General features: G+C 51.5%; 1 protein-coding gene across 2 annotated transcripts in view; it reads right to left on the reverse strand.

Moving 5' to 3' along the window:
- The window catches only part of PLA2G4E (phospholipase A2 group IVE), a 59155-nt gene that overhangs the window by 27489 nt on the left and 11360 nt on the right, over positions 1 to 20306 (reverse strand). The window contains exons 1-2 of one of the 2 annotated variants that reach the window (XM_048218400.2): positions 6331 to 6436; positions 1104 to 1176 (exon numbers count right to left, since the gene is read on the reverse strand). In XM_048218400.2, coding sequence (XP_048074357.1) covers positions 1104 to 1176; positions 6331 to 6426 — 169 coding nt within the window. In that variant the 5' untranslated portion in view covers positions 6427 to 6436. Of the gene's footprint in view, positions 1 to 1103; positions 1177 to 6330; positions 6437 to 20306 lie in introns of those variants that run through there. The other variant, XM_026479949.4, reaches the window with a different exon arrangement.

Consider the following 20306-nt stretch of genomic DNA (forward strand, 5'->3'; position numbering starts at 1 on the left):
GTGCCGCTCTGCTCTCCTAACCTGGAGATCGTGCCCTGAGCCCAGACCAAGAGTCAGAGGCTTAACCGCTTCACTGACTGAGCCACCCAGGCGCCCCCAGTTCTAAATTCTATAGCGACAAGGTTAGAATGCCATCTCCTGTTACTAGTCCATAATTGCTTCGGGTATAAATGTCTTCCCTTGTTAAAATGTACACTTGGTATCATAGCTCCCTGCATTCCCTGCCCCGCTGAGGCCCTCTCTAGCCTGAATCCCAGGGTAAGGGCAGGAGGAATATGATGGAGCTCTGGGGAGCCCTGGTGGCTCTTGAGCCATTCCTGTGTGGTCACCAGTAGGTGGGGACATGCTCTCAGCCCTGCGGCCTTGACACAGCTTCCTCCTCCAAGCTTCTCTCTGGATGGGGCAAGTTGAGGGCGGCATAGGGAGGGCATCTGGGTTCTCCTGATTTCTTGAATCCCACCCCAAAGGCAAGCACGAGGGGAGCATCCTGCCCACCCAAATGCCTTCATTTCTCACTGAAGCTGAGACTTCCCAGGGCCCCCATAGCCTGGGAATGCAGCAGGTGCTGGGATGAGGGCAGAGTGAAGTCTGCAAGAAAACACTGCACAAACAGCGCCGGTGAGTCAAACCGCATCCATGGGCTACACCGCAGAGCTGGTGCTATGTGGCTTCTGCCATGAACTCCAGAACCCGGTTTAGGATCCAAGCACGGAGAAGGTGCACTGGGACTAGGCTGACAGATGGGCCTCCCCCTCTCCTTCACCTCTAACAGCCCACCAACTCCTGCAGAAGCAAGGAGCGCCCACTGTGGGAGAAGCTGCTGCTCCTGGAAATGGGTGCTAGAGGAGGGGGGAGTGGGGAGGAGAGAGTGAGGTGCACAGGGTTCTCAGACCCAGGCAGACTGCAGGGGCTGGTAGTGCCAAGGTCACAGGTGAGAGGAGGAGCCCGGAAACAGGATATAAACCCCAAAGTCTGAAATACAACCTAAGTACAGCAGACACACCCACCCCCATACCCCCACACCCCTCTATGTGTCTCCAGCCAGGGCCTGACTCCAGCCAGGTCTCACAGGCAGAGAAGGGGGAAGACAGGAGGATACTCACCCCTATCAGCCTGTCGGACGTTTTTCATCCGGATGACCTTCACGGTCAGCAGGTGGCATGGAGACAGCCCGCCCTGTGGATTGAGAGGAGAGCGGGCTCACTCTTCAGGCGGTGACACTGACAGAGAGAGCGGCTCACGCCGGCCACAGGCTCCCACTGCTCAGACCCAAGAAGTTCCTCCCAGTCAGTCTGCACTTCTGGGCTCCAGAGGATGGTCCCCAAGCCTGCTGAGGTGAGGGGCTTTCTCCTTCCCCCACTAGGAGCCAGCACACCTTGGAAGGGGACGGCTTCGGGCCTGTTCTGTTCACGCTTCTTCTGTTTAATCTCAGGATTTGAAGTCCCTTCCCTGAGAGTTTCACCCAGGCCTAGAGGAGTCTGTTTACCATTCACTCCTCGCGGGCGCCCAAGGCAGACGCCACGGGACCCCTCCCACCGCCCAAATGACCATATTTATAGAGGCCTTTGAACTAGAACCCTTTACACTCCACACAGCTCACCCTATGTTGCCAAAATCTCATTGTACTTTTTTTAAGAGGATGCAATTCTCTATTTAAAATATTATTGGGGTTTTGAGAAAAACATAAAAATATGAAGAAAAAGAAAAGAGTCTCCAGCATCCCACTGCTCAGAGATGATCACTATTATCGTTTTTTTGTTTTTTTAAATGTTGTAATTATTTTTATTTTCAACTTAGACGTACAGAGATAGTTCATCTGTCTTGGCTATGGTCAGAGAAAATAATATTGCAATAGCCAGCTAACATCTATTGAACACTTACTATTTGCCAGACACTTTTCTAACATTTTTAAATCCTCGTAAGACCTTTGTGACAGAGGTATTGTTATCTTTTTAAATTGAAATATAATTGTATTTGTTTTAAGTGTACAGCGTAATGATTTGATGCACACGGATACTGCAACATGATTGCCACGACGAGGTTACATCCATCCCCACACATAGTGACAGTGATCTTTCTCCTTGTCATGAGAACTGTCATCTCTTTGATGTCCTTCCAGCCTCTTCCAGAGCTCCATTCAAGCAGCAACAGCAGAACAATGCCTGGGAAGGCTGCTACATAGACCCTGAGATAGAATTAGGGCCTCGTCCTCCTCCATCCTCAACAGCTGCCTCAGAATCAGAGCAAAAGCCAAGCTGACGGTTATCAGTAGGTCTGAGGAATCCTTTCAGGAGGTTAGCTCTGAAATACTGGGTGTCTTCACAGTTGATAACTTGATCTCACAGGATTCTGTCTGGAGCTGTGTGACTCGAGCCAAGGGCCACACACACCACTTCTCCCCTGGTTCTGGAAGCAGAGCTGGGCCTTTGGCCAGACCCGCTCTGGGCAGGGTGGGCCCCTCATTTCTCACCCCCCACCCCGCCCTGGCTGGCGGAGGGGGTGTCCTGGTCTGATCTGGTGAGGAAGCGGGAGTTGGTTTTCACCTGGGAGAGCGGTTGTGGCAAAGCCTGTTCCCACTGGCCTACTTTCTCAGAGGGCAGCTAGAGTTCAAATGGGCCACCGGAGGCCTCAGCCCAGGTGAGGGTCAGTGTTCAGGGACATTTCATAGTGTTGAAGGGCTCTCAGCCATCGGGGTCCTTCTCCTGCCTTCCAGAGGGGCTGCCCTGCCTGGCCCCTGTGTGTCTTGCCTGGAAGGGAATGAGCATTCACGGCTTCCTGCAGGACCTCACTCGAGGTCCCCCTGCCTTCCAGGAAAAGTCCTCTGCTGTCATCTAACCCTGGAACCTTCCAGGGAGGCTGCCCACCTCTTCCAACTCTAACTCAGCAGCGCGAACCTCCTCAGACCTGCCGAGCGTCTGCCATATGCCAAGCGTGGTGTGTGTAATCTCTACATTCCATCTCGCTCAGTCCTCACGACACCCCCACGGAGCAGTTATTATTAGCCTCACTCTACAGATGGCCAATCTGAGTCTGAGTCCTTTGATGTTGGGCCCTCAGCTAGAATCAGAGGAGCCCAAGTTTGAATCCAGCTTTAATTCTTCAGCCTGAGCTTGTAACCACAGCCATGGTGCCACCTTACCTGGAAGCGACCCTTAACGGTCAACACAAAGACAGGTGCCCCTTGCCCCTCACCGCCTCCTCCTTCATCTTTTCCTCTTAGAACCTCTTTTCCTGAGATATTCTTCTTTTCACTCCGAATTCCCCCAAGACTCCAAAATAACCCCAAACTCTGGGAGTCCTTCTACGTGCAATGCTTTCACTAGCTACATTTCTGCCACTAGATTCCACAATCTCTCTTTTTTAAAGAGCCAGTGCACACCAGAGCCTAAGGGTTCTTGGAGGAGTTCTACTTCCCAGGAACCACAGAAGGCTCCTTTGTGGTCTGCCTAGAGTCTCAAATCACAACTTTTAGCTCAGGAATTTGCAGGAGAGACCTGATTCCAAAGTGCTCTACACCCAACTCTGACATCTCACCAGCAGGGAGACAGAACCTGGCGGGGGGTGGGGGTCAAGAGATGGCCCAGAGGGGTCGTGCTGGGAGGAAGGCAGTAGGAACATGGGACTCAAGTCTTGGGCCCAGATGATTCCAATAACCAAGTCTGTGAAAAATGACCATCGTGGATAAAAATGAATGCACCTATTTTGCTCCTGCTGTAAGCAACTCAGCTGCAGTGGTGCTGGAGGGAAGCACGACTTCATGGCCCCAGAGGTAACTGATACGCGGTAGAAAGTTCCAGCGGAACAAAGCACAATGTCTGTGGCTGTGCAGACAGGAACCAGAAACCAGCGACATTGTGGAACCCAAGTTTATGGGGTAGTGATAAGGGTAAACACTTTGAGGACTTGGACAAGCCTGTCCCTAGGTCAGGATGCCTTGGCTGGTTATCAGGGTGGAAATCAAAATATTTAACAACGGCCGTGGCTGGGCATCATGCCAGCTGGGCTGCAGCCCTGGAGCAGGGATGGAAGTGGATCCTCCAGTTCATGGGGGCATTGGAGGGTCGTGGGTAAGGACCACGGAGCACTTAGGGGGGCTGGAGCTCCAGGCAGGAACTGTTTGGCAAGCAGAAGAGTGTATTCAGACACATTAACAACCAATACAGCTGTGGGGGGGGGGGGGGCTGATGGGTTTCGGGGAAGCCGTGTGGGAGAAAGGGCTCTACGGCTCAGGCCGCAGACACACCCAGCTCTGGCTCCGGCCTCCTCCCTGGCCTTGATTCCTGGGGCTGATCTTGCCAGGACTCTACTTCCCCTTGAGACCTACTCAGATCTTGTCAGCGCATGTGGAAAAGATGTCGCTCTTTAATCCTCAGGACTGGCTATTAGGCAATTCAATAGTCCCCCTTCTGACCCCCGACTTCATAGACAGGACCTTGCTATCTATAGTAGGGAGCAAAACTCACCGCCCTCCTCCAGTGCCCACACAGGGAACACTGCATCTGTTCTCACTTAGCACCCCAACCACACTCCGAGGAAGGTGCTATTACCCCTACTTTGTGGAGGAGAAGCCGGGGTTTAGAGAGACCGCATCTCACACGGGCACACTGCACGGAAGCGGCAGGGCCAGGACTCTGACCGCAGGGCATCACACGTTCCACCTGCCTGGGGGCTGGCTCTCATGGAGAATTAGCCAAACTGGCTAAAAGCTTGCTCCAGGTCATGCACTGGTCTACTTAATAGCAGAGGCAGGAGTAAGACCTCAGCTGCCACTTCAGGGCTCTCCCTGCACCCCACATCTAGCTGTCGTCACAAATCGGTCAGGAGAATAATTACCGACGGGCTCCCGGGGTCAGGGTCTCACATGGGGGTGGGAATTGGGGAGAAGGTCTGACAACCATGTTTCAGAAGTGGTGGGTGTGATACCCATCCCCCGGGGCCAGGCGTTCCCTAACCAAACCAGCCCACAAGGTCTGGGGTGGAGGAGAGGGCAGACAGCTCCTAGGGAGCCTGTGGGAACCCTCCCCAGGGCTTCTCAGGGCAGGCCTGGCTGGTGATGCCGCCTCCTCCTCCCAGGAGAACTGGGTGTATCCATCGCACTGGCTCCTTGCAACACCTGCATCAGAGCTCTCAACAGCCTGGTGATAGCTTCCAGGATGTGCGGGCCCTCCGTAAAAGGACACCATTGGGATGGGGACTTTATGGGGCCTCAGAACAGTACCCAGCTAGTCTGGACAACATGCCAGACCAGGGGGCTCCTGGGAGGAGCTACCATGGCTGTTTTCCTTTTTATCACACAGACTAGGTGAGGGGTCAGGGCAAGAAGTCTGGCTCTGAGTCACAGGGCCTCGGGGACCTGGGAGGCACAGGCACAGTTCTCAGAGGCTCCACGCCCCCCTTCAAGGTGCTCTGTCCTTTCCGTGGAAGCTCTCCCCCAGCCCAGGTTCCAGAGACTCCATCAGACTGGGGATGCAGGAACAAGTGCTGACGGGAGGCTCTCCAGCCCCCTGAGGGTTGTGGGGAGATGTGGGGACACCCCGGAAGGTGATGCCTGTCCTGGCCAGGGCAGCAGGGCACCAGGCACCATGCAGCTCGGAGCTCCCCTCCTTGGGCTCCTGGGAGGCTGAGGGGGTCTCCACCTCCCACCCCGAAAGGACAAGACATTTTCAGGGCATCACTCATCTCATTCAGTGATTCAGTGTGGGCTGGGGGAGGGGTCTGGAGAGGAGAACAAGGAAGGAGTTGCTGCTGCCAGTCGTGGCCATGGCGTGCCGATGGCAAACTGGAAGCTTGAGGTAAATGGCAAAGCTGAGGCAGAGGTGGTCTGGAACCCTGGCAACCTGACCGCTGCACCCAGGGTCTCCCTAGGAGGCTATGAGGAGTCAGATGGACCCAGGAGTCTTGACCACAGATCCAGCTGGGCTTCTGGGCTGCCATGACAGGTTGGCAATGTCACCGATCCTTCCGAGACACACAGCACACACTCACGCAGCACGGCAGTGTAAAAGGTCCACGGGGTAAATGCCCGCTCACCGCTAGGGCAGGAGAGCACGGATCCGCCCCTGCAGTGCTGAGCACCGTCTACCTGGGGGCTGGCCTGGCCCCAGAAGGCCCTGAGCCACACCACAGCACCTGCTCCAGTCCGTGGGTACCCTCAGCTGGGCCACCCACACAGGAGCCCCAGCTGGGCCAGACCACTGGGAGCCAGGTCGGGGCTGCCCAAGCCTAGGTGCTCCTTGTCTCCGGAGTCTACAGTGCTCCCAGCCCTCCCCTGCCTCCGCCTGCCTCCCGCCCTCAGCTTCCAGCCCCACCTACCCAGCATGGCTCCCTCACCTCCAAGGCGCAGGGGGCTGAAGGCTTGCCATCTTCTGCTTGGCACATGTCTGGCAGGTAGTGGGAGAGCCAGGCGGGCATCTGCCTGTGCAGCATCGTGGCGGCACTCCAGCTGGGTGGCAAGATTGGGAATTTATATTCTGACTCAGAGCCCCGCCCTCTGGACACCTCTCTGCTGTAGCTGGGATTGCATGGGGAGGGGTTGTGGTGGTAGGCGGATGGGGGGGGGCGGGGGGAGGGCTCGACCTCTTAGTATCAAGGGACCCTGAGGCCTTCAGATCTTGGAAATGCAGGAACCAGCAGGGGGCTCTGACCCTTGGGGTCAGCAGTCTGCTGCCCCCAGAAACTCAGAGCCACCTGGCCGTCCCAGGAAATGGGTGGCAAGGAGAGCATGCTGGGCCCTCACCACTTAAGGATTAGCCCAGCCATGAGTTAGGAAAGCCTTCTCTCTTCAGCTTATCAAGGTCATGGTTCAGAGTTGCCCTTCGGGGCATCTGGGGGGATAGAGGATGGTACCCTCCCTCCTAACTCCACATAGTCCCACAGCTTGGTGCCCAGACACTGCAGGCAGGGACCACATGGGAGGCAGGGATGATGGTCAGGACTCCCAAAGTTAAAGGGAGAAAAAAAAATAATTGCCTGGATCCTTGGTGAGGAAAGGGTCAAGTGCAAGTGTCCCCAGCTGTCCCTCCTGGGAGGCCAGGTGGAGAGAGGGTGTGCCCAGCTCTGCCTATCTCAGGGCAACTTAGAGGATGCTCCCGCCCCACCCAACTGATCCCTATCTCTGGCCCCATGGCTGGCTCACTCAGGGGCCCGGTGAGGTGACTTCGCCTGCCCGGCTGCCCAGCTGGGTACACTGGGAGTTTCCTGCCTGAGCTATTGCCCGAGGCCCTACAACCGGCTTTTCTGGCCCACATGTTAAAAGCGATTTTGTGCAATTGAGGGTGAGATCTGAACACAGGGCTGACTAGGCCTGAATGCAAGGATGGAAACTGGTTGGTGGTACCTGTGGGACCTCTTCCTGTGCCAGGCAGAGGCGCCCCCCACTCTGCTCCCTTCTGCTTGTCAGGCCCTCCAGAAGGCAGATGGGGCCTCAGCCTGGACCCCTCTCAGCTTGCATCTACCATCTACCCCCTGCCAAGGACACAAACTCAGCACCAACACCCCTCAGTGGAATCCACTAAATTCAATTTTGTTCACATACTTAGTGAGCACCAACTGTATACATGCTATGAAGAGAGGAAACTCCAGGTTTGAAGTAGCCGATAGTCCAGGTGGGGGGACAGATGCATCCAACCCCTCAGAGGCTCAGAGCTCCAAGCCTCCCATGGTAACAGGGGGCATCCTAGAAGGAGCAAGACAAATCCTTCACATTTGTAAACATCTGTGGTTTACAGAGCTCTGTCACATAGCTAATAACTGGCTAGGGAGCCCAGAAAATAGAAGGTGGATGTTGGCTGGGACGTGAAAGAGCAGATCTGGGAAGGCTTCACAGAGGAGGTGGCACCGGATTTGGGTCTTAGAGGATGGCTAGGATTTCAAAAGCTGTTGATAGGTGGGAAAGATATGCTAAGAGGAAGGAACAGCATGAGCAAAAATTAGGAGGCCAGAGAGCAGGGTACGCTCAGCTATGCAAGTAATCTGGAGTAGTAAGCTGTGGAAGGAGATGTAGGGGGGTGGACTGTGGGGCATAGGGAATGTGGAAGTTGGGCAGAGAGAAGGGAAGCTTTGTGAAGGAACAAATCTGGAATGATGCATTAGGGCCCAATAGTTGTGACCCTGAAAGGCCAAGCTTTAAATGTGAACTTACTCTGTGGGCAATGAAGAGCCATTGATGGTTTTGGAGCAGGAGAATGACATGATCAGAGCTGAACTTTAAGAAGACAATGCTGATTGCTGTTGTGGGCAACCCAATCCACAGTATTACAGTGTCCTGAAAGTGAGGGGTGAGGGGTATGGTAAGTTCTGGGGGACCTCCTCACTGGGGATCCTTCCTGTCTCTCCCTTCTCTCCACTTTGCCTAACAAATAGGCCCAGGGCAAGCCCCAAACTCCAGGGCATTTCCCAAAGCCTGGTACTTGATCCTCTCCTCACTGAAGAAGCCCGGCCACACCTTGCTCCATCCATCCAAGGTAACATATGGAAAAATCCAGGTCTCCAAAACTTGTGTTTCCTCAATGTCCACAAACGCCTCAAGAGCAGGGCCTCATTTTAGCTAGATGAAATCAAATTGAATAGGAGGTTAACAGGAGGTGAGCGGGAGCTCCTTCCTCTGCACCCTCAGCGTGGCTCCTGACCCAGGCGGGAGCTGGAGCGCTGGTGAACTGAGAGGAACACTCCAGCAGCAAGCACGTCCTCACTGCCCACTTTACACCCAGCTCTGTGCTGCCTGGTCAGGGCACGGTCTGGAACAAAACGACCAAGAATTTATGATCTGGTGAGGGGAGAAGAGGGAGCTGAACTCAGGGGAAAAGGGTCCAGAGTGGACTTTAAGTGGGGCGGGAAGGGAGAGGGGCCTCCGTGGGGAAGGCGGGAAGCGTGCCGGGAAGTTGAGTAAGGAGTGCCAGTCCCTGTGACCCAGTAAGGAGTGCATCAACCTCCCTTTCTCATCTAACACGACTCCAAACGGACACACGGTTTAAGCTAAGCCAGTACTCCTGGTACACAGCTGGTGCTCCAAGCCAGGTCCCCTTCCTCCCCTTGTCCCAGAGTCACTTTGTATGGAAATTCCAAAGTTGTCGCTGCACAGAGTGGAAGGGACTGAGTTCCTTCCTACTCAGCCCCTCTACTCCTTGGCGAGCAGGGAGCCTGACATCTCCCCAGAGACTCCAAACTGCGTCTCCTGAGGCCTCTGGCTGTGGCAGTGTCTGGGGCCTCGTTAACGGACTCCCATTGGCTAAGCTAACCAGGACCTGCCTCTTGCCAGCAGCCCCTTGGCCTCAGGGAAGCCAGCACTGAAAAGTACATTTGTCCCAGTGGTTCAGCTGACATCATCCCCCGAGAACCCCGCAAGGGTGAATTCCTCACCTTTCCTTTTTCAAGATGCCTCTGGTACCTGTCCCTTCCTTCCCATCCTGCCAGTGGCATCTGTCTCTCAGCCTCGTTCTCCTCTCAGGGATTCATCCCCCACACCCCTGGCTGGCCAGGGAGCTTTGTAACCTGCCATTCTCCTGCTCAAATGCATCTGATGCTTACCCATCCTTTGCCAACAAATTCTGGATTCCAGTACCTTCCTTAAAGCAAGTAGAGTCCCCAAACAGCCCTATGTATATATGGAATTTTAGAATATGATAAAGGAAGTCTTTCAAATACGGATGAAAGGATGGGCTATTCGTTATTGGAAAAGCTAGCTTGCCACTGGAATAAAATAGTTAGATCCCAACTTCCTAACTACAAAACCAAATTCTAGACAGATTAAATATCTAACCATTAAAGTAAAACTATAGAAGATTTAAAATAAGATATCGGAGAATATTAATATGATACTGGGATGAAGAGAATCTTCCTAAAAAAGGTACAAACCTAGAAGCCAATAAGGATATATTACCAGACTTGAGTCTAGAGAAACATGAAATTTCAGTAAAGCAAAAAGATGCCGCAAGCACACTGCTACCTGCAAAATATACCCCAAATTTCTTCCTCTTAATAAATATCCATGGGTAACAAACTCACCCTTAAAAAATACCGGTGAAGAGGAAAGTCTTGCCCTACCAGATTCTGAGATAAACTACAAAGCTACACTTCGACAAACAGTATGTTGTTGGTGTAAGAACCGGACCGAGGGGACGAAATAGAGGGATTAGACACGCCCTGATCGTTAAGGGAACTTAATCAATGATAAAGTTGGCACCACAAATCAATAGGGAAGGAAGTTATTTAACAGATGACGTGGACACGAGTGGTTCACTAAATAGAACAAAACAGTTCCCCACTTATTTCTATTTAAAAAAAATAAAAAAGGCTGTAAATGGGACCAACACCTGAAATGGGAAACAATAAAGTTAATAGAAGACAATGTAGGAGACTCTACTTGTGATCTGGGGGTAAGAAGGATTTCCTAAACTCTTCGAAACCATGAACCATAAGGCAAAAACATTTCTAAATGTCATTACATAAGGATTAGGACTTTTTTTTTTTTAAGATTTTATTTATTTGACAGAGATAGAGACAGCCAGCGAGAGAGAGGGAACACAAGCAGGGGGAGTGGGAGAGGGAGAAGCAGGCTCATAGCAGAGGAGCCTGATGTGGGGCTTGATCTCATAACGCCGGGATCACGCCCTGAGCCGAAGGCAGACGCTTAACCGCTGTGCCACCCAGGCGCCCCAGGATTAAGGACTTCTATCAACTGAGATCACACAAACAAAGATGATAGATCGCAGACAGAAGGACGAAAGATATTTGCAATGCATTTGCAAATCACCAAAGGATCGACATCTAGCATATACAAAGAATTCTATATAATCCGCAGGAAAAAGATGGCTGTGCCAACCTAAAAATGGAGGAGAGACTGGAACCTGCAGTTTTATAGGAAGGGAAACTCACAAAGCTAACAGGCACCTGAGGAGGTGCTCAAAATCATGTGCTTTCAGGGAGGGGCACCTTGAAACGCCAGTGGGATTTTGCTGTAGCCATTCAATCGGGAAACACTGAGAAGGCTGAATCACGGTTGCCTCTCCTGACGAGACAATGGGGAAGGATGTGTGAGTACAGGGAGATAACAACCAATCATGAGAGCAAGGATGAGACTTACAGGATCAGAGAGGATGCGCTCCACGTCCTCAGCCCTCTGCACGCATGGTGATTTTTTCCCTCCAGCTTTCCCCAGCTTCACGGCCACTGCTCTAGGGCCAGTCATCACCCCCACTCATCTCAACGACTGCGTTAGCCCGACTGGTCTCCCTGCTTCCACTCTTGCCTTCTTCCAAGCCATTCTCTGCAGAAGGCCCAAGTGGTCTCCTAAAAACATCAGCGAGGTTCTGTGAGGGCCCTGAGTAAAACCCTCCGCTGGTGGCTCTCACTTCTTGCCATGGCCCTGAACGGTCCGGTGTGGCCTGGCTGCTCGCATCTGTTCTAGTCCTCCCCTCACGCACAAGTTCCAGCTACACCAACCCTGCACGCCTGGAACATGGCAAGCTCTTCCTACCTCAGGGATTCCGCACTTGCCGTTTCTTGGCCTGATATCCCTGACCCTGACTCTGTGGGTTGCTGCTCTTTCTCATGGTCACAGATCTGCTCAAATGTCCTTTTCTCCAGCAACTCTTGTCTGACCGCGCTCCAGACATGTATGCCTCTCGCCCACCTACTCGCTTTTGGGTCACTCTGGTTAATTGATTTGAATTAATGTATCATATCTTGGATTATCTTGTTCATTGACTCTTTTTGTCTCTATCAGACTGTAACCCCTTATAGGGTAAAGATATTGCTTGACTTGTTCATCACCTAGAAACACCTAACCCCACCAGTAAAGGAACGGCTTGAATGTTAGGACACATTCACACACAGGAATATTATGCAAATGTCAACAGAAATAAAGCGGCTAACATTTACTGAATGTACACAAAGTGAAAAGAATATTCTACATGGTTTATATTACCTGTGAAGTAGATGGTATTATTATCTCACTAAAAAAAGAACTGGAACATGGAGAGGATAAGTAATTAGCTCAGGGTCACCACGGTAAGTGACAGGGAGGCAAGTCAGTGTGACCCCAGAACTTCTGGCTCTAATGACACACGCATCGGGAGATGTGTGTTAATATGCTGAGATGTACCAGAACCTCTGGCCAACAAGCTAGACCCGACTGCATTTCATGATGAGGAGACACAAAATAAGCATGAACATGACACGAAATGACCTTCATCCCAAGGTGGGTAATATTCTTAGTGTTGTCAATAGATCTGGCTCACAAGTATTTTCCATTCTTTCTCTCTTTTTTTTCTTTCAAATATTTATTTATTTGACACACAGAGAGAGAAAGAGTATAGGCAGGGGGAGTGGCAGGGAGAGGCAGAGGGAGAAGCAGGCTTCCTGCTGAGCAGGGATCCTGATGCCGGGCTCCCTCCCAGGACCCCAGGATCATGACCTGAGCCGAAGGCAGACACTTAACCTATTGAGCCACCCAGGCGCCCCTGGTTCTTCCTCTTTATAACAAGATGTTTAAAGCCCAGCTGACCGCTTCGCATCCTCAAAGTGCTTGTGTCCACAGTCAACATTTCTCCATCTTGTGACGTTCCTGCTCCTAACAGTTGTGGCCTCTGGTTTCAACTAGAAGACAGGTTTTATTTTCCAGCTCCTGACTCTCTCTCATATAGCGAGAGTGGCTGGAGCCTTTGGTACACTGCATTTACCCTTTGTGAGGATGACATTGCCGTTGCCTCAAACCTGACTGAACATGATATAGGTTAGGGGTCTAGACTTTAAAGTTTCATAGACCTGGATTTGAACCCTGCTTCTGCTACCTGTTAGCTGCATGAACTTGAATAAATTTATCCTTATACACTTGAGTTTCTGCCTCTGTGAAATGGAAAGCATAACGATTTCTACCTCAGGGAGTGGTTACAGAGGCTGAAGGAGATAAAGCACTTAGCACATGGCCGACCTTCTGTCAGCGATGGTTTCACCACAGAGGCGCAGTAACGTCAGAGACACCAACACGTCATCCCTGCCCAAGGAGCTCCTGACTATTTAGGTGAATTGGAAGGTCACACAAGTGGTCTCAGGATGATCCTGTCACATATGAGGAGAGGTGGGAAAATATGCCACTCCGAAAGCATGGCCACCCAGGGCCGGGAAGGTCAGAAGAGGCTGCCTGGCACGGAAGACCTTGCACTTGCCTTTGAAGGAAGGGTAGGGACCTGATGAATAAAGCAGGAAGGGGCCTGTGTGTCAGGCGAGACAGCATGAGCAAGGGTATGAAGACTCAGGAAGGAGACAAAAGGAAGTCTTGGATATCGAGTGCAAGAATCATTATCTTTTGTTGGCAGTGGTAAAGCTCAGGGCAAGTTTCTGAGCGAGCATGTTTGAGAAAGACAGCAAATCCCGCTCCCCTGGGCAGAACAGGCGCCCAGCAGCTCCGTGTGGTCTGTGCGGCTGGAAGGCAGGCGCGCCTCCTTCACTCAGCCTAGTGTGGCCCCTGGGGGCAAGCCCTGGTCTACGACAGGCCCCTGACACACCTCTCCCCCTGCACCTGTGAGGAACGCGGCTGGGTCTCATCCTTTCCACATGGCCTATCGGCTCCAGTGCCGTGCAGACTGCCTCAGATGCTCTAGCGGCCACCCTGGACCCTAGGGCCTGGGGCTTGGGAAAGATGAAGATCTGCTTATCTGTGCAGGAGGGGGCGGACTCCGGAGCAGGCCTGTAAGTGTCAGAGGAAGATGGTGGGCGGGGTTGCAGATTCTATTCATTTCTTCATTTTGTCTTCAGTCGGCCCTGTCAGGCCAGAGCAGCGTCCTGTCCGTCGCGGTTAGGTAGGGGTTAAGTCTACACAGGCAGACACTACCTTTCCATGTGGCTGCTTTACAGGGTTGGGAGGGCCTCTTGAAATGAATGCAAGGCTGGATATTGACAGAGGCCACATTGGGCAAAAGTCACCTGGCCGTGGAGCCCACACGGCACCAGGTACCCACAACAGAGGACATTACATTGGGGGAGAACATTTGCTCCACGCTACGCCCTGATTCTGGAGAAATAGCTTCTGGACAGATACTGCCTGCAAGTGAGGGACTCCATGATTAGGAATTATCCTCTCCTGAGAATCAAAGATTTACCAAGGGGTTCGAAAAATCGATGAACAAAACCATAGTGAAAAATCACCTCACACCTGTCAGATTGGCTGTTATCAAAAAAACAGGAGATAACAAGTGTTAATGAGAGTGTAGAGAAAAGGGACCCCTCATATATTGTTGGTGGGAATGTAAATTGGTGCAGCCACTGTGGAAAACCGTAAGGAGGTTCCTCAAAAAATTAAAAATAAAATTACCATATGATCCAGTAATACCACTACTGAGTACTTACCTAAAGAAAATGAAAACACCCATCAGAAGGAGTATGTGCGCCGTTATGTTCATGGCAGCATTACTGACAATAGTCAGGACATGGACTCAACCTCAGTGTCTATCCACAGACGAATGGATAAAGAAGAGATGCCATTTATATATATGGAATATTACTCAGCCGTAAAAAAAAAGAATGCGATCTTTTCATCTGCAACAACACGGATAGATAGAGAGGGCTTTGTGCTAAGTGAAATAAGTCAGACCGAGAAAGACAAACACCACGTGATTTCACTTATTTGTGGAATCTAAAACACAAAACAAAGAAACAGAACCAGACTTATAAATACAGGAAACAAGCTGTTGGTTACTGGAGGAAGGGTTTAGGGGGTGTGCGTAAACTAGGTGAAGGGGGTTAAGAGGTACGAACTTCCAGTTATAAAATCAATACGCCATGGGGATGAAATGCACAGTTTGGGGAATCGTCAACAATACTGTAATAACCGTGTATGGTGACAGATGGTAACTAGACTTACCATGCCGGTCACTTCATAATGTATAAAAATATCATATCACTATGATATAAGCCTGAAACTAATAGGATACTGCATGTCAATTACACTTCAGTAATTAAAACAAAGGGTGAACTGTGACCATTTGAACCAATGCAGTGTGTTTTCTGTTTTTGTCCCTGTGACCCCTACAGTCCTCTCTTCCCTCAAACTGGCCGATGGCCTCCACTGCCCCAAGGAAGGAAACCATCTTCAAAATACAAAGAGACACAGAAGTTAAAACATGGCTTCGGAATTTCTCTAGGCCTCAGTTTTCCTATAAATAACAGATATGGAAAAATACCTGGGCAGTCGTTTATCCTGCGGTGTGCGCCCACCTCCGCCGTGCAGTAGCAAGCGTTTACTAGTTAGAGACTCTGGAGATCCCCGAGCCGAGAGCATGTCAGTCCTGCTTCCCACTGAGGCCTGGGAGATGCGGCCTCCCTTTGCCCACTGGAGAGCGGATGAAAGAGGCTGGGGCAGACTCACGGAAACTCTGCAGGGCTGCCAAGGGCTCCAGAAGTGAGGAGGGCTGTGGGCCTGCGGGAGACGGTGGGGCTGCGTGGGTTGAGGGCCACAACGGCACAGCCGGGCTCATGGAGGCTGAGGTCCCAGCTCTGTGGATGCCGCGCGATGGGGCGCTCGTGGACAGCCTGGTAGGATGATTGTGCTTTTGGTAAAGTGACCTGTTGGTGAATTGACTTATTTTTTTTTTTTTACTTTAAAAATCAACTTCCGGTGGTATAACTTAAGTACAATAAAACACACCCATTTGATGAGTTTTGACAAACATATACGGCTGTGTAACCACCACCACTATCAAGATGTGGGTCATTTGCCTCCTTCCCAAACGCTGCCTCATAGCCCTTTGCAGTCAGTCCTTGGCCTTTCCCCTGGCCCCAGGGCGTCACAGACCTGCTCGCTGTCACCGCAGGTTAGAGGTGTTTCTCCTGGTGTTCCACATAAATGGGTCAGAGTGTTCAGTTTTTTGTGACTGACTTCTTTTGCGTAATGTCTATCCACCTCTGTACTGAGTTTGTTCTTTTTTGTTGCCATGTCGTATTCTGTTGAAGTATAATTCGTTTGTCCATTCATCCGTCGAAGGGCAAAGCTGTTTCCAATTTCTAGCACTTACGGATAAAGATGCAGTAAACATTTGCACACAGGTTTTTGTGTAAATACGTGTTTTCATTTCTCCTGGGAAAATACCTAGTTGTTGAATGGCCAGGACTGAATGATTTTTACAAAGCAATCCGGAACTAGGGGCTCATGTGAAAATCCCAGGCCCTGGAACAGAGCCTCCCATCCTCAGCCCTTCTCCACTCTTGCTCCTTTCTCTTGTCGTCTCTTCCTCTCCCCTCACCCTTCCCTTTGGCCTTCCCATTCCACAGGCCTCTCCTGCCAGGCCTGAGGGAACCCACAGGACAGATGTTGGGAGATTTCCTTGCTTCTCCCACAGAAGGGTGACAAGCGGCCCTCACTTTTCTTGGTCTAAAGCTGGCGGACCAAGCATCCCCCAAGCTCTTCCACGTCTCTTGACATCAGCTTCTCAGGCAGGGAATCTGGGGGGACCCCAGACTCCACAGGGAGAGGATTGGGGAAGTCTTCTAGCAAACTCAGCTCTGGGGTAACATGTCAGGGCTGAGTTTGTACTGGTGCCATTGTTTTAAGAACTGTATCTGACGGTTCTAGTCTATCCCATTCACTGGTGCTCTTTTTTTTTTTTAAGGATTATATTTATATATTTTTTGGGGGGGGGAGGCAGAGGGAGAGGGAGAGAGAGAATCTCAAGCAGACTCCTTGCTGAAAGCAAAGCCCAACTCGGGGCACGATCTCACGACCCTGAGATCATAACCCGAGCCGAAATCAAGAGTAGTACACTCAACAAACTGAGCCACTGAGGTGCCCCTGGCACTCTGTCTTTTACCTGAATTTGGCTCTAGCCAAGTTCTAGCAGAGGAACATAATTCCCCACTGGTTCCATCTGGTTCAAGCCCCTGAGTCGAGGCTGTGCAGTCACTTCCTGAGAGCTGCTCCCCACCATGTCTCGGGGCAGAGGTGATGAAGACCAGGCAGTGCTGGCCTGTGAGGGTCTATGAGCAGCAGATGCCTTCACACCAGGTCCTGCCTTTGACAGGGCCCCCCAGAGCTGAGGCATGCCTTGGCTCCTTACTGATTTCAAGGTCAGCATCCGTTCATTCAGGAAAGCACTGCGGTGTGCTGGGCAGAGCCCCAGGCTGAAAGCCGGGCTCCAGTTCCAGCTCCGCAGTATGATACAAAACAGAAGGCTCCCTCTCTCTGGGCCTCACTTTCCTCTGCTGTACAATGGGTAGGCTGGACAGGGTGAGTCCCGAATCCCAGGAGCGGGGCTGGCATCTGTATTTTTTCATCATCTCAGGTGAGTCTGAGACACAGCCACGGCAAGACCATGGAACCGGGAAGGCTCGGAGTCCTTTGCTGCTGCTGACGTCAGGAGTCTGGCCTGCCCTGCTGCCCGCTGAGGCCTTACCAGGCTTGGGCATCAGCTCAGAATGAGACTAAACGGGGGATTCTCAGGGTCCTTCTGAATAAAGTACGACAGCTGCCAAACTGTAAAAATGGTGTGTTTGATGCTAGAAAGGAGGAACAGCCAGGATATGGTCAGGGAAGAGCTAAAAGTGACTAAAAAAGGCTGACATTTGGTGAGGGGGTTGGGAGGTCTGAAGAGGAGAGCACTGGGGGTGAGTGAAAACAGAGCCTGTGGCCTGTTCTCAGCACGATCCAGGGCTGGCGACCCCTCTTACCAGCTTCTTCCCCCAGCTGCATGTGTGAGTGTGAGTGTGTGACTGTGTGTGTGCGTACGTGTGTGACTGTGTGTGTGTGCGCACATGCTTGAGAGGGGGATACACGTGGGCTTTCTTCAAGGGGGTGACACTGAGCCCTCACTGGAGAATAAAGTCCTATTGTGCCGAACTGGATTAGTGCCATCAGCCCCTAGGGGTCCTGGAACGTCACCCTAAAGACCCATTTCCACCTGTCCCCACGAGCCTCAGCCCTGCTTGCTCTGCCAGACTCGGGGTTCGTGTAAGCCTCGTAGCTGGTTCAGGCAAAATACCCTGAAGGTTTTTTTAGTGGGATTTGGTTGATGTTGGTGTCGTGAGCAGGGTTTCAGTTAAAGACTGCACTGAGGAAGTGGTGAGTAGCGCAGGTGACTGACGCAGCAGTGACTTCTGGGAGGCCCGCTCCCACCTGGCTGCTTGCCCTCCTCTGCCCCCGCCCAACCCCTTACAAGTGCTTCAGGGCCCAGGCCTGGAGAGCAGTGGGGAGCTTCCGGGAAGATGCACTGGGACAAAGGGCATTCCTGGCCTTGGGGTGGGTGGGGCGGGCCGGCGTTGGGGCTGACTCTGAAGTTGGGTTTCTATAATCTAGGCTATGCCTGGGTGAGCCTGAAGATGTGGGTGAGCCAAGCACAGCAGGCAGCATGGGCCCCTGGGTCTGTGAGGAGCAGAGAGGGGTGGGAGCCCTCTCCCTGCCTGCCTCCAGCCTTCTGGAAGAGCCGCCTCCTGCTGCTAGCTGGGTCCTCCAGCTCTGTCCAGAGTGGGCCCTGGAGGGGGCTGGGCTCAGGCCTCATGTCCCGAGTGCGTGGGAGCTGGCAGCCTTGTGGCCGTCTGCTGCCAAGTACAGGTGACACTTTCCTCCTCCCTCTGTGCACATGCCTTTGTTGGGGTGTGGTAGGTGGGAGCAGGGGGTGCCAATCCTCTTTCTGGTGATACAAATCCTCAGAGGGAAGGACTCTGGGCTCCAAGAGGGCAGCCCAGGCCCCTGATGTACCTGGCTTGGAGCCCTTAACTCCTGTTTGCTGCAAACAATAACCAAAGACTCATTTAGGGAGACCAAACGACCCGGTTGGCCAAGGAATGAGGGATTTCCTGGGACAAGGGACTTTCAGTGCTAAAACCAGAATCTTGGGAAAACTAGGATGATTGGCTATATTATTTCTAACTTTTTGTGAAAAAAAATTTTTTTTTAAAGATTTATTTATTCACTTGAGAGAGAGATAGAGCGGGGAGGGACAGAGGGAGAGGGAGAAACTTTAGCAGACTCCTCACTGAACTCTCAGCCTGACGCAGGGCTCAATGTGGGGCTGGATCCCACGATTCCGAGATCATGACCTGAGCAGAAACCAAGAGTTGGAAGATTAACTGCCTGCACCACCAAGGGAGCCCCTTGAAAATATTTTTTAAAGCAAAGACAAACCTGGTGTGCCACACGTGCAATTTGTAATTATCCGTACTTATGTGTGTTTATAACTACTTCTAGGCTTTATAATTATTTGAGATAAAATAATTTGATTGTATTCTGACTTTACTTTGCAATATTTAACAATATCTATGTGGAACAATTTCACGTATTCAAGCCAGTTCTGAGGTTAAGAGGTGATTGAGTCTGTGTGTGGGATCGTGGTATGTGGACGGAATGACCCCCCAGAATCGCTTTCCCCTTCTTCTGATAAAAGCACATTTGGGATCTTATGGAGCTGTCAGTCATGGGGAATCTTCCTCCTTCCTCAGAAGTGGGCCGCTGGCCAGCCTGGCTAGTCAGCATTCCCATCCCCTTAGATTCAGAGATTGGTTCAGGAATAACTAGATATTTTCCCGCTTCTTCTTTTTAGGATTATATGGGGGGAGGGGAAGATTTGTGGGAGGGAGAGAGAGATATTATTCTTTTCTCTAGATTATGAACTCTAAGGAAGATGTAAGCATTGAGTTATCACACCATGGAAGGGCTTAGCATAAGAAACTAAGCTGACATAGAAAAAAGCAAAGTTGAGAGATGGGGAGAAAAAGAGAAAGTTCTGAGGATGTGGTCTGGACCACTAAATCCAGCGATGGCTGAAGCCCACCTGTCCCTTGGACTTATCAATTACATGAGACACTAAAGGCATCCCTGACCCAACACACCTTATGCTTACTTGAATCCAGCTTCTGTTACTCTGCCACTTGTGGCTGAGGGGTTCTGACTAATACACCTGGCCACCACCTCTGTGGCAGGACTCCATTTGGGGCTCTCTGTTAGGGAGAGGGGAGGGGAGGACTATTGGGGTTTGTATCCTCTTCTGTCTCCTGAACCGAGTTCCTTACGTCTTTAGATTAGGGAAACCATATCTCCTCCAGGACACATCTAGGGTGGGAGGTATATGTCTGTGTTTTTATCTTCAGGGGTCTCTTTGGGGGATAATGGGACAAGAGCTCTTTCAAGTTCTTTCTCTCATCTGCTCCCAAACCTCCTCTTGTTTCAGAATCTGCTGAGGTCTCTTGTTGGTCCTTGACTCTGAGAGTCAACCCTGTGATACGTCTACCTCCCACTCACATGCCTTTGCCTTTGTGACATCCCTGCATAGGTAAAGCCTTTCCTAGTCATGGGAGGACCAACGATTGCCTTCATCATTCCATTT

The sequence above is a fragment of the Ursus arctos genome, unplaced genomic scaffold, assembly GCF_023065955.2.
Source record: "Ursus arctos isolate Adak ecotype North America unplaced genomic scaffold, UrsArc2.0 scaffold_36, whole genome shotgun sequence".
Taxonomy (NCBI): Eukaryota; Metazoa; Chordata; class Mammalia; order Carnivora; family Ursidae; genus Ursus; species Ursus arctos.